Source organism: Balaenoptera ricei, chromosome 14 (genome assembly GCF_028023285.1).
Source record: "Balaenoptera ricei isolate mBalRic1 chromosome 14, mBalRic1.hap2, whole genome shotgun sequence".
Lineage (NCBI taxonomy): Eukaryota > Metazoa > Chordata > Mammalia > Artiodactyla > Balaenopteridae > Balaenoptera > Balaenoptera ricei.
The window spans coordinates 6,192,551-6,206,389 of NC_082652.1; the positions used below are offsets into that span (position 1 = coordinate 6,192,551).

At 61.2% G+C, this 13,839-nt stretch overlaps 1 protein-coding gene across 24 annotated transcripts in view; it reads left to right on the forward strand.

Moving 5' to 3' along the window:
* Positions 1-13,839, forward strand: part of NCOR2 (nuclear receptor corepressor 2) — a 224,427-nt gene that overhangs the window by 209,038 nt on the left and 1,550 nt on the right. For 6 of the 24 annotated variants that reach the window (XM_059894628.1, XM_059894633.1, XM_059894632.1 and 3 more), the window contains 12 exons: positions 649-798; positions 925-1,056; positions 1,147-1,363; positions 3,663-4,204; positions 5,308-5,457; positions 5,685-5,830; positions 6,330-6,523; positions 7,426-7,575; positions 8,207-8,355; positions 9,123-9,176; positions 12,197-12,418; positions 13,486-13,665. In XM_059894628.1, the coding sequence (XP_059750611.1) occupies positions 649-798; positions 925-1,056; positions 1,147-1,363; positions 3,663-4,204; positions 5,308-5,457; positions 5,685-5,830; positions 6,330-6,523; positions 7,426-7,575; positions 8,207-8,355; positions 9,123-9,176; positions 12,197-12,418; positions 13,486-13,665 (2,286 nt within the window). The remainder of the gene's footprint in view (positions 1-648; positions 799-924; positions 1,057-1,146; positions 1,364-3,662; positions 4,205-5,307; positions 5,458-5,684; positions 5,831-6,329; positions 6,524-7,425; positions 7,576-8,206; positions 8,356-9,122; positions 9,177-12,196; positions 12,419-13,485; positions 13,666-13,839) is intronic. The other 18 variants (XM_059894638.1, XM_059894639.1, XM_059894641.1 and 15 more) reach the window with 11 other exon arrangements.

The following is a 13,839-nucleotide window of genomic DNA, read 5'->3' on the forward strand; positions in this document are numbered from 1 at the left end:
AGACCTGGCGGGTGGTGCAGGGTGGTGTGTGCTGTGTGTCCTGGACGCATACACACGGGCTGTGCATGTGCTTGTGTCCTCTTGGTATGTGCAGTCCTTGGAGTTTAAAAAAAAAAAAAAAAAAAAGATGGAAATGTGAGGCTGTTTGAACTTCAGGTTCCCTTGACTCGAAACCAGCCCGTGGTTGCTTTGCATATGCATATTACAGTCGCCTTGTGGAAACACTTCTGGAATGTTCTTCCGGAACAACCAAGCACTAGTTACGGTCCAGTTGGTAAAATCGGTCACACTAGGTATTTCATACAGTGGGGACTGAATACCAGGAACGGACTGCATAGGGTCAAAGGCAGAAAGGGCACACCGAGCGCACACAAAAAGAGCAAAATGGGCATAGCAAGGTATGCAGGGTGCCAGCTGCAAGCCACATCCACTTCGGGGTTTGGGGGCGAAGGGACGGGTGCTGCGAGCACCCGGCATTCAGAGAAGGGTCCTGCGGGCCCGGTGCGGGGACCCAGGAGGGAGCGTCCGGCCGCGCTGCTTCTCAGAGGACGCGCGGCGCTCCACCGGCTGGGGTGGTCCCGCCAGCAGGCAGCCTGGCCCCTCTCCTCCCCCGACCGCTGCAGCCCGGCCCCACCTCCTCTCTCCCAGGCATCATCGACCTGTCCCAAGTGCCACACCTGCCTGTGCTGGTGCCCCCGACACCAGGCACTCCGGCCACCGCCATGGACCGCCTAGCCTACCTCCCCACGGCACCGCAGCACTTCAGCAGCCGGCTCAGCAGCTCCCCGCTCTCCCCAGGTGACGCCCCCAGCCCCGTTCTGGGCGTCCTCGGGCAGATGCCTTGCCCTCTCTGTTCCACCCCGGAAGACAAGTCCAGGGCCCTTCCTGTCCCCGGGGCTGAGCCGCAGGCCTTTGGGTTTCCAGGAGGCCCCACTCACTTGACAAAGCCCACGGCCTCGGCCTCGTCCGAGAGGGAGCGGGAACGGGAGCGCGATCGGGAGAAGTCCATCCTCGCGTCCGCCACCACGGTGGAGCACGCGCCCATCTGGAGACCCGGTAGGACGTCGGAGCCGCCAGCGCGCACCCCGGGGGTCCCTGCGGCTGCGCGTGGCCCGTCCCTCTGACCCCACGGCTTGTTTCCACCAGGTACGGAGCAGAGCGGCGGCGGCGGCGGCGGCGGCGGCGGGGGTGGGAGCGGCGGCAGCCGCCCCGCCTCCCACTCCCACTCCCACCAGCACTCGCCCATCTCACCCCGGACCCAGGACGCCATCCAGCAGAGGCCCAGCGTGCTGCACAACACGGGCATGAAGAACATCGTCACCTCCGTGGAGCCCAGCACGCCCACGGTCCTGAGGTGGGCCAGGTTGGCGCAGGGGAGGGGACAGGCGGGCGGGTGGCTGGTCGCTGGATACAGGCTGGGGGCACGCGCAAGTGCACCGAGGGGTTGGGAGGTACACGGGAGAGTGAGCGATGGGTGGGCAGGTCGGTGGATGGTTGGCTAGGTGGGTGAGAAGGTAAATAGATGGGTGATGGGGTTAGTTGGATGGGTGGGTGGATAGATGAATGGCTGGCTGGGTGGATAATAGATTTTGGGTGGGTAAGTGGATGGACGACAGGTGAGTAGGTAGATGCATAGGTGGGTCAGTGGTGGATAGATGGGTGGCGGGGCTAGATGAATGGGCAGGTGGGGGGGTAGATGGATAGATGACAGCGGGTGGGTGGGTGGGTAGATGGATGGTTGTGTTAGAGAGCTAGGTGAATAGGTGGATGGATGGAGGTGGATGAATAGATGGGTGGGTAATTGGATGGAGGTTGGGTTAGATGGGTGAGCAGGTAGGTGGATGGATGGGTAGATGGGTGAGTAGATAGATAGATGATGGGTTGAATAGGTGGATGGATGGGTGGTCGGGTTGGGTTAGGTAGGTAGGTAGGGAGGTGGGTGGATAGATGGGTAGGTGGACAGGTGATGAGTTGGGTAGATGGCTGGGGGGCTTGGGTGGGTAGATGGATGAGTAGGTGGTTCATTGGGTAGACGGATGATGAGTTGGGTGGGTGGACGGGTGAGTAGTTGGGTAGGTTGTCGAGTTCAGGAATGGAGTCTGCGGAGTGGAGAGGGAGAGACAGAGTGAGCCTGTGAGGAGAGTCTCTCCTGGTCCTCCCAGGGTTCAGCAGGGCCCTACAGGGAGGAGATAGTGTCTCTCTTGCCCGGACAAAGTCCAGAGGTTCCGTGAGGATGGGAGAAGCTGCAGAGGTCCGATACGTGTCCCCCCCACCCCACCCCCCGGAGTCCACTTCCTATCACAACAGGCCCAAGACCCACCTCCCACCCAACGACTGTGGGCAGAGCTGCCTGATGGGGGAGGGAGCTTCCCCAATACCCCTCCCTGCCCAAGGACAGTTTGGAGGCGGCTGCTTCTTCCAAAATGAAGTATCCATTCATGCAAGTGTCCTTCCATTTGGCTGCTCTAAATCATACCTTCCCCACCACCATTCCAATTATGAAAAATGACATCATTTCCCAGAGCAGAGGCTTGTCCCCTCTGAGTCAGGTCCCCAGCAGGTACGCAGAGCAGGGGCACCTGACTCTCAGAGCGGGGTACCCAGGCAAGAGCTCCCACCAGCGACCACCGGTGCGAAGCTGCAGCAGGAACATCAGGCCCTTTCCCAATGGCAGCTGAGTAAGACCCTTGGGAGAGAGGATTAGCACAAGGCTTCCCCATGGAAGCGCCTGGCTTGACAGAGAGGCCACAAGAGATGGGGTCAGGCCAGCTCATGTCCAAGCCTGTTTCCTCATCTGCAGAGCAGGGATAATTACATTGACCCTGTGAAGGTCAGAGAGAGTGCATCTGTTCATTCCTTCTTCCTGGTGGGCCTGCGGTGGGTCTCCTGCCCTGTGCTGGGTATGGGGGACACGGTAATGGTTGACGCACGCAGTGCCCTCTTAGGGCTTATGGGCTAGACCCATAAGCCGCTGGGGTGAGGAAGAGCGCTCCAGGCAGAGGGGACGACAGGGAGCCCTGTGTGGCCCCTGATGGCGGAGGTGGGAGAGCTGGGCCCCACTGCCCTGTCCTCTAACCACCCGCCCTAGCCCGCCCTCCGGGCCTTTGCCCTTAGTGTTCTGACTCTCCACGTGGCTCACTCATTTCCTCCCCAGCGCATGTGCCAGCCCCTCAGAGAGTCCCCCGTGAGCCCTGCCTAAGAGCTCCCTTGCCGTTCTCTTAGCAGAACGTAACCCAGACTCGTTCACCTTCGAGCAGTTGCCGCGCTGATAGGGGTTTAATTTATCACGTTATCACATTAACACGCACGTAGTCTGTCTTCTCACCTAGAATGTATGGCGCTTTTGTCTGTTTTGTGCACTGCCGTACCCCAGTGTCTAGAACAGCGCCTGACACATAGTAGGTGCTCAGTAAAAAGTTTTGGGCTGACAAGCTGATGGGCTGGATGGACGACGGGTGGATGGGGTAGGTGAGGCCACGTGGCACGGGGGCTCGCAGGTCACGGTCAGCAGCGTTTATTCTGAGAGCAGTAGGGAGCGTGGGAGCTCTTCCGGGCAGGGGTGACTCCGCAGGGTGTCAAAGTGAGGGAGTGACCCTGCCTCGGCCTCACAGGCCCCGGCTGTGGCTCCCGCAGCCGCTGACCCGCCCTCTCTCCTCCGCCAGGTCCACCTCCACCTCCTCGCCTGTCCGCCCGGCCGCCACATTCCCACCCGCCACCCACTGCCCACTGGGTGGCACCCTCGACGGGGTCTACCCCACCCTCCTGGAGCCTGTCTTGCTGCCTAAGGAGGCCCCGCGGGTCACCCGGCCCGAGCGGCCCCGAGCGGACGCCGGCCACACCTTCCTCGCCAAGCCCCCAGCCCGCGCGGGGCTGGAGCCCGCGTCCTCCCCCGGCAAGGGCTCTGAGCCCCGGCCCCTGGCGCCGCCTGGCTCCGGCCACGCAGCCATCGCCCGCGCCCCGGCGAAGGGCCTCACGCCCCACCACGCCAGCCCGGACCAGCCAGCGCCGCCCGCCTCGGCCTCGGACCTGCACCGGGAAAAGACTCAAAGTAAACCCTTTTCCATCCAGGAATTGGAACTCCGTTCTCTGGGTAAGACCACCCTGACAGCGGCCACCTTCATAGACGCGATAATCATGCGTCAAATTGCTCACGATAAAGGGCCGCGAGAAGGAGGTTCGCTGGCCAACGACTCCCCTCGCGATGGTAAGACTTCTGGCCCCGCCGCCCACCCGCTCCGTCTTGTGGCCTAAAGATATTTTCAGATCTCTGCTTTTTATTTTTCCCCCATTTTTCGTTGGTTTTGGTATTTTGTTTTGAAAGTCGTCTTCGTCGGTTGCACGCTCTGATGGTTCCTCCAGCCGCGCACACGCCCTCCGAGCGGGCGGCAGCCTCATCCTTCGCACATCGTTTTATCATGATTTTTTTGTGTTGTTTTGGATTTTCGCTTTTTTTCCTTTAATGAATGGATCTGTGATTTTGACTTTAGCCGCGCCTCCCATCTCCCCTTTGCGCCTTTGTCTGGGGAGCGGGGCTGCAGAGGGGCGCAGGCGATGCCTCCGCCTGCTGCCGTGTGTGGTCTGGAGGACGCTCCCCGCCCCCCAGCCCCCGGCATACGGCGGAGAGAAGACGGGGAGGGGGGGAGCGCCGCCACTTTCCAGGAGGAGCTGGGAACCTGCCCCCTGCGTCCTGCCCAGGTCGTGAGGGAGTCTTGGGGGTACTCTGCCCCACGCTCCCCTTGCCGGCCCGCCAGCCAGCAGCCCCGGGGACAAGGGGCGTCCTCCGTGCTGGAGCGGGGCTGTGGCCCGGCGGGGACACTGGGACCTGAGTGTCGCTCCCGCCCCAGCCCTCACCGGCCTCACTCCCTCACCGCCCATCCGCTGCCCCTACACTCCCTTCGCAGAGACTCATCCGCCCCATCTCACTCTCCCCACCCCTGGCCCGCCAGCACCACCGGGCTCTGTCTCCGTCCCTTTTCCCACCTGTGCTGCTGTCCAGCTCTCCCTCTCCTTGGATCTCTCCCCGTCCCCCCCCCAACCCCCCGCCTGCCTGCCTGTGCGTCGTGTTCTCTGCGCTGCTTCTGCGTCCAGCTCTCTCTACAGCCCTCTCTCCCTGCAGCCCCTGTCCCTCTTTTCTCAGTCTGCCCCCACCCCTGGCCGGCCAGCAGACCCCACTCTGGCTCTCTCCCTCTCTCCCTCCGCCCCAGCTCCCACCCCCGGCCTGGGGGACCCCGCCAGCATGGGAGGGTAGGCTGCGAGGGGCAGCGGGGCCCTGGCGCTGGCCTGACTCGCGGCCTCACCCGGCTTCAGGTTACCACGGCGGCGGCTACAGCCCTGATGGGGTGGAGCCCGTCAGCCCCGTGAGCTCGCCCAGCCTGACCCATGACAAGGGGCTCCCCAAGCACCTGGAGGAACTCGACAAGAGCCACCTGGAAGGGGACCTGCGGCACAAGCAGCCAGGTAGGGTCCCGCCCTGCCTCCGAGCCCCCTCCCGCCCCCCCCGCATGTGAGACAGGGACGGTTGTCACCCCATCGCGCAGATGGGGAAACTGAGGCGCTCAGAGGTGGCGGAATCGGCCTCGCGCCACAGCTCAGAGGGCAGAGCCGGGGTTTGAGGGCAGGAGCCCCGCCAGGCGCATGCCTCGCCCACCTCAGCCACGCCCTGACCTGCTCTGCTCTGCCCGCAGGCCCGGGGAAGCTCAGCGGCGAGGCTGCACACCTCCCACACCTGCGGCCGCTGCCCGAGAGCCAGCCCTCGTCCAGCCCGCTGCTCCAGACCACCCCAGGGGTCAAAGGTCACCAGCGGGTGGTCACGCTGGCACAGCACATCAGTGTAACTACCCCTCCTCTGCCCCCTCCTCGTTGCCTTTGTACCTGGGGTGGGACCCGGCCCCGAGGAAGGGGTGGGGGAGGGTCCGCACACCGTCTGATGGGTAAACTGAGTCCTGGTGAGGTGAGCCAGGGATCTGGGGGTTGGTGAGGGCAAGCCGTGCCAGGGGTCCCAGAGTCTCAAACTCAGGTGCTACATCCGCCCCCTCATCCAGCTGACGGAGCCTCAGGTGCACGAGCCCAGCCGCGATCCACATCTTACACACGCTGGTCAGGGGAACCCGGCCCACCTGGGGGCCCACTTTGAGACTTGGGCCAATGCTCCCACCCCATGCACTTGGGGGCATTGAGGCTGTGTGGGCAGGCCCGAAGCCCCCGGGGAGCCAAGGACCAAGCCCCCGGGTTCTGCCCCCAAAGCTCAGTCCAGCCCTCACCCCGCCTGGAAGGTTCTAGCAGATGGCTGGCGCTGACCCTGCTCCTGTCCCCTGACCCTTGGCCTGCAGGAGGTCATCACGCAGGACTACACGCGGCACCACCCACAGCAGCTCAGCGCGCCCCTCCCTGCCCCCCTTTACTCCTTCCCCGGAGCCAGCTGCCCCGTCCTGGACCTTCGCCGCCCGCCCAGCGACCTCTACCTCCCAGCCCCGGACCATGGCGCCCCGGCCCGTGGCTCACCCCACAGTGAAGGGGGCAAGAGGTGAGCGGCGGTGGGAGACAGGGTGACCCTTGCTGGTCACCACCGACAGGGCTCTGTTAGGTGTGTGCTGCGGGAAGCTTGAGCCCAGTAAAGTGCGAGGCCCGCCTGGAGCCATTGCACATATGAGAAACCGAGGTTCAGGGAGACCGGGGAGTTTGCTCAAGGTCACGGCGCAACTGGACAATAGGTGTTACATATGCCACACTCGGGGGGGTTTCAGGCACCAAGCTGAATACTTCACACATATTAACCAGGATCCTCACCACAACCTTAGGAAGTGTAGGCAGCGTTATCCCATTTCACAGATGAAGAAACTGAGGCACAGAGCAGTGAATTCACTTGCCTATAGGGACGCAGCTAGTCAGTGGCGGAGCTGGGATTCGAAGCAGAGCCATGTGATTTGAGAGCTGCCTCCTAACGGACACATACACACTTGCACTCCTGGTTACCCCTGGGGGGCTCCCTGGTCAGAGAGGAGAGGAACGGGAAGGGACCCCCGCTCTAGGATGAAGGAGCCATTCCGGGTGGTGCACAGAGTTGGGAAGACAGCAGCATGTCTTTGAGGGAAGAGTGGGGTCCCTGGCATCGGGGTGCAGCAGGGGTTCAACAAAGTGCCACCCGTGGGCCAGATTCAGCCTACGGGCTGTTCTTGCATGGTCCGTGAGCTAAAGATGATTTTACGTTTTAAAGGGTTATTTTTTAAAGAAGGAGAATATACAGCAGAGACTACAAGTGGCCCACAACGCCTGAAACGTTTGCTGTCTGACCCTTTACAGGAAAAGCGTGCTAGCCCCTGGTTTAGAATGAGGCAGGGCTTAGCGGGGAGTGGAGGAAGGAATGCGCCCTCTTCAAGAGGGAGAGCTCTGAGCTCTGACCACCGCAGGGGCCCTCTCTCCGCCCAGGTCTCCAGAGCCAAGCAAGACGTCAGCCTTGGGCAGCAGTGAGGATGGTATAGAACCTGTGTCCCCGCCGGAGGGCATGGCAGAGCCCGGGCATCCCCGGAGCACCATGTACCCGCTGCTGTACCGGGACGGGGAGCAGGCGGAGCCCAGGTACCTTCACGGCGGCCCCTCCCCTTCCGGGGATGCTCAGGGCTCGGGCCCTTGCCCCCCTGTGGCCTCGATCCACCGCTGTGCAGCTGGGGGCTTGGCAAGGGCTTGGGGTGCAGCCGGGGGGCCTCAGACCTGCTAAACAAGGTCAAAACTTGGCGGACCTCCACGGCAGCTTCCTGAGCCTTGGGCTGGGGTCTCTTAGCTCAGGCCCGGCCCCTGTTGCTGGCACTTGAGGATCTGAGAAATAAAGAGCTAAGTGTGCTGGACCAAACTGGGGCTCCGGGGAGCAGGGGATGGAGGTGGAGAGAAAGGCCCCCTGACCTCAGGGGAAGATGTGGTCTGAGCCCACTTTGGTTCCCGAGGCTCTTTTCCGGGAGTCCGGCTATTGCAGGTAGACAGGCGTGGCCCACCAGGGCAGCTGGGGCTCTGCAGAGACACCCTGAGCCCAAGGATAGGTGGATGACAGAGGGGATTTCGGAAGACATGGGCCCTAAGAAGTGGGGGAAGCAAGCACGAGGTGGGAGAAGCTTCATTCTGGATTTCTAAGGCAGCTCAGGTGGTGAGCCCCCATCATCAAGGGTGTGCAAGCTCAGCACCAAGTGAACTGACCTGGGGGGTCTGATCCTCGCAGCAGGATGGGCTCCAAATCCCCAGGCAACACCAGCCAGCCGCCGGCCTTCTTCAGCAAGCTGACCGAGAGCAACTCGGCCATGGTCAAATCTAAGAAACAGGAGATCAACAAGAAGCTGAACACCCACAACCGGAACGAGCCAGAATACAGTAAGGGGCCCACCCTCCTCGGGAGCGGGGCTGCCGGGGGCTGGGGGTGAGCACAGCCGGGTGGACCCGCCGACCACCTCTCCCACTGGCCCGTCACCTCACGTTCAAGGAGCCCGTGTTGTCCCTCTTTTTCCCGTAGGCATTTGCTGGGTTGTCACAGCATGATGCCCGGCACACAGCGGGCACTCAGGGAATGTTGGCACGCACGGGTCTGTTCGTACTGGGCGCCAGAGCTCGGGGTCCCGCCCTTACAAGGACCCCGTGTGCACCCCATGCACGATGCGCCTCGCATCTGTGATTTGTTTTCCCCATTTACGTGGTTACTGGACGTAAATCCTAGCTTAGCTCCACCCTCTCAGCACAGTGCCCGGCACATAGCAGATGCTCAAGAGAACACATGAGTGGGTGAACCAATGAAGGAGGGATCATCACATCCCCGGCCTCAAAAAGCTCGTTAGCCGGGGAGCTTGGGGACCTTGCAGAGGCTTTTCTCTTTCTGGGGCTGGAGTCGCAGCCTTGCAGACTCTCACCGGCCCAGGCTGGTAAGCCCGGAACCTTGCCAAGTGTTGTGCCTGGACCAGTAGGTCAGCAGCCTCAGCGAGCTGGCTCGAAATGCAGACTCTCAGGCCCTGCCCCAGCCCTGCTAAATCTGTCTGCATTGCGCAAGCTCCCAGGTGGTGCACCTTGCCTAGACCAGACAGGGGACATAGGGGGGCAGGTGCTTTCCAGGACCCGTAGGCCTCACCCATCTCGTCGTCCCCCTCCAGATATTGGCCAGCCCGGGACGGAGATCTTCAACATGCCCGCCATCACCGGAGCAGGTAACCGTTCACCCCGGGCTGCTCGGCCGCCAGCCCGTCCCCTCCCTCCCCCTCCCCCGTCACTGTGCGCCCAGGGAGGTCAAGCTGGGTGTCTGGACCTGGAAGGAGACTTGGGAGTGAGGCCTCGGAGGTCACTGGGCCTCACGTCAGCCGTAGCCATGGTGACAGGTGGCCTTTCATAGTTCAAGTGTGTCCCCTCCTCTGCGGTGGGGATGCAGAGGAGGGGACAAACCCTGCAGTGGGGATGCAGACACACACAAAAGGCCAGCGGGGCCTGGCAAGGAGTGTCTATTTGGAGTTCAAATTCAAGGCCTCCTGGTGCATGTAGTACAGTATTAGCATCACACACAACACCCGGGACCTGTCTGTTGGGGTCTCAGCTGGAGATGCGAGTGTGTGGATGCGGAGTGGGCTTGTGTGCACGTGGTCCACGTGGGCACTTTTTATAGGTAGAGCGTCAGTTTTACTTGAAAATTCCATCCAGGGAGCTGGGGAAACAGTGCAGATGTATTCCAGAGATGAGTGTAAAATTCACACACATTTTTTTTTATATATAACTTTATTTTATTTATTTATTTTTGACTGTGTTGGGTCTTCGTTGCTGTGCACGGGCTTTCTCTAGTTGTGGCGAGCAGGGGCTACTTTTTGTTGCGGTGCGCGGGCTTCTCATTGCGGTGGCTTCTCTTGTTGTGGAGCACGGGCTCTAGGTGCGTGGGCTTCAGTAGTTGCAGCACACGGGCTCAGTAGTTGTGGCTCACGGGCCTAGTTGCTCCGCGGCATGTGGGATCCCCCCAGGCCAGGGCTCGAACCTGTGTCCCCTGCATTGGCAGGCGGATTCTCAACCACTGCGCCACCAGGGAAGCCCTCACACACGTTTTTACGCTGAAACTTAAGCCTTCTATGGTGTTTTGGAGCCCGTGGGGTTACACTGTGCATTTCTGCTGCCTCTGTAGAAGGACTGGGACGGGGCTTTGGGGAAGCACCTGGTGTCTGGTGTGAAGCGGCTGAGCCAGAGCAGACAGGGCTGACCCTCCGCCGGAGGCCTGCCCGGTGCGGGGAGGAACGAGGCGTCTTTGGGGGGATGCGCTGACCTTCCCTGAGGGCCGTCACAGCTCTGGGAATGTGCTGAGCAAAAGGCAGCCGCTGGATTTTATCGGGGGGCCACAGGGCCTCTAAATGGGGGTCCCAACTGGGTAATGTCCGTCCACCCAGAGACTAGACGCTGGGGGCTTGGCTGAGCCTCAGGCAATAGGGAGGAGACAATTTGGTCAAAACAACAAGATGGACAGAAATGAATGTTTTCATGTTTTCATTTCAGAGATGCTCATACACCGACACAGGTGCACGTGTGTGTAGAAATTCATGCGGTACAAGGAACTTGCATATAAATTAGATTCAACTTTTTTTTCAAAGCAGTTTAGGCCACACACACAAAATTTCCCCAGACCCCGGTCTCTGCTGCTTAATTAGCTCCTGCTTTAGGACTGGAGTCGGTCAGCTTCCTGCCTGGCACTGACAGACCATGGACCCGTGACCTTGGGTGGCAGGTTCAGTAACGTCTGTGATCGTAGGATGCTGACCTACCAAGGAGCCATCATGACCTGTGTCCCTCGCATCTTTTTTTTCCACTTCCCAGTGTCTTAGTTTGTAGGATCATAAATGCTTCTCCCCCACTCCCCGCCCCACTCACCCCTGCTGGAAATTTTGCTTTTTCTTGACGGACATGACTTTTTTTAAGTGCTGATGAAGCGTGGCCAAGACACAGCTACAAAACTGTCAAGGGGTCCTGTGGCTGTGCATGAGTTTGCAACCAAAAGGAAGGAAAGAAAATGAAAACGTAGACCGCAAATAGTTGCTTTAGAAATGTGATTTTAGATGCTGCCGTGTTGCTCCGAGCCTCCCAGTAACCATCGGTCCCCTTTACAGACGAGTTAGGGGTCAGCAAGACCCGTTGTTCGGCCACTTGGTAATCATACAATTGACTCAGAGTGGAAGTTTTAAAATCCATGAAAATTTTGCCCAGTGGCAGGCAGAGAGCTTCGTCGGAGGTTTTTGGAAGCAAGTTCTGGTTTAACAAAAATGCCCAAAAGAGGCACATTCCCCAGGGTTTGCAAACGTCCCCAGAATGGTTCACAGGCAAACAAGAGAGGGACAGAAAACCTGGTAAACAGAAAAAGAGGCATAACTGGCGTGACTTTGAAGTGGGTGTCTGGAAGGATTCGTGAGGGACAGCTGTCGATCGGACCGCTTGGTGCCGGGTGGCCGGGCCGGGGGCGGCCATGTGATTGTCTCCAGCTCCGCCCTGACCCCCGCACGCACCGTAACTGCATGGCTGCGATCCCCCCCCTCCACCGTCCGTCTCTGCACCTCTTTCTCCTTGTGGCTCCCGGGCGGGGAGACGGGGTGGGAGGAGAGTTAGGCCCAGCTGCGGGGGCAGACGGGGGGCTTGAGGGTCCCAGGCCTCGCAGGCAGGGGCGGCCAGAGGACCGTCTGGTCACCTTGGTCCTCCATTCCTCCCAGCAGCCCCCGGGAACCAGGGTGGACCCCCCAACGCCCAGCACTGAGCTCTGGCTTGACTTAGTTTCCCAGCAGCCCTTTCCCCAAATACGGGGACCCCCTGATCCCGCTCCCCGCTCCTTTTTAAGACCACTCGAGTTTTTAAAAAAGAAGCAGCCCCAGCTGGGGTTAGGGATCCAGAAGGGGCTTCTGATTTCCCAGAGGGCAGAGTAGGAATGAGGCTTGGGGGGTGGTCATCTAACCACCCCAAGCCCACCTTTTCCCCCACCGGGAATTCCTGAGAGCTTCCAGAGCCCGAGTCAGAGGGAGCTCTCCCGCCCCCATCACCCTGCAGCGGAAACCAGGGGGGAAGATAGGGAAATCAAGAATCGTTGCTTTGCCAAAATGTGCTCACTGTGTATTCTTTCTTCTCCTCCCTCTCTCCCTCTCTGCTTCTCTCTCCCTCTCTCCCCCTTGTCCCTCTGGCCCCTCCGGCCCCCTTTGTGTGTGTGTCTCTCTCCCAGGCCTCATGACCTGCAGAAGCCAGGCGGTGCAGGAGCATGCCAGCACCAACATGGGGCTGGAGGCCATTATTAGAAAGGCGCTCATGGGTAAATATGATCAGTGGGAGGAGCACCCGCTCAGCGCCAATGCTTTTAACCCTCTGAATGCCAGTGCCAGCCTGCCCGCTGCTATGCCCGTAACCGCTGCTGACGGACGGAGGGAACACGCGCTCACCTCGCCAGGTCTGCAGGCCTCCTCCACCCCGTCTGTCCCCACCCCGGTGTCATTAATCCTCCCGCCTCCCTCCGCGTTCCTCTGACCAACCCCCCTCCAGCTTTGGAGCTTGTGACTCTTATTTTTGTGCGTGTTTGACGTGGTCCTGGAGTTGGCTAACCCCAAGCTGGGCGGACACCCCCAGGTGTCTGCGTGGCCCCGGTCCGCCCTCGCCCACTGGGCCCGAAGGAGCTGCCGCTTTTCTAAAAACACTCACACCGCTGCCCGAGCCCTGCCCTGCCTTCCTCCCCTGCTGGACATTCGTCCCGGGATGCCCGCGTCCTGGCCCATCTCGTGTCTCCTGGGGGAGATCAGGCTGGAGTGAGGACCCCCCTTCTCTGTGTGGGTCAGGAGGGGCCCTTGGGCTCACGGCAGCCGGGCCAGTGGGCCAGTGTCTGCTGCGGCCACCAAGCATGTTCACGGCTGGCCCTCGGGTCTGACGGGGAGGAGACCAGTGCCTGTGTGCCAGATCCAAACTCAGATGAATCAGGGAAACCCGACGGGCTGGCTCGCCCTCTGCCCTGGGTCCCTAACCAACACTCTGCGTGTCAGAGCAAGGGCCAGGCTCAAGCCATTCTTGAGCCGTTTTTCTGACCTGGACACTGTGGCCCCAGGAAGTTCCTGGACTTAATGAGGGCCCAGGCCTGGCCTCAGGGGCCCTGGCTTCTCTGCAGAGGGCCTACAGCCTGCCCAGCCCCGGCACAGTCCTGGGGCAATGGTCAGGGTCAAGCCAGAGGCCTGAGGCTCCGTGCTTGAGGTATTAGCCCCTGGCGGGTAGGGGGCCTCAGGGCAGCCTGAGGGGGGCTTTGCAAGTAGTTCTACCCACTCCCCTAGTAGAAACCCCCTCCAAATCCAGGCTCATGGCTGGGTCTGGCCATCTGGTCGACCTCCTTGGCTTCCCAGGGGGCTGGGCTGCTGTTCTCCCTCCCTGGGGGGCCCGGGAAGCAGGGGTCCAGGGCCTCACCCACCCCCCACCCCTACAGTGCGAGCGCTGTCCTCAGTCCAACGCGGCCCCTTCCCATGTGTCCCCCTGCAGGTGGTGGCGGGAAGGCCAAAGTCTCTGGCAGACCCAGCAGCCGAAAAGCCAAGTCCCCGGCCCCAGGCCTGGCGTCTGGGGACCGGCCACCCTCCGTCTCCTCAGTGCATTCGGAGGGAGACTGCAACCGCCGGACCCCACTCACCAACCGCGTGTGGGAGGACCGGCCCTCGTCCGCAGGTGGGCACCGGGGGCGGGCAGGTGGGCCCGGCCGGCTGCCCGGGCACCTACTGTTTGCGGAGCGCGTGGTCAGGCCTGTTCTGAGACAATCGCCCAGGGCCCTGGCCAGCTGGACTGGGGCTCGCAGATGGTCAGGATGCTTCTCGTAAGGGCCCAGGTGGAGGGAAAGGGCAC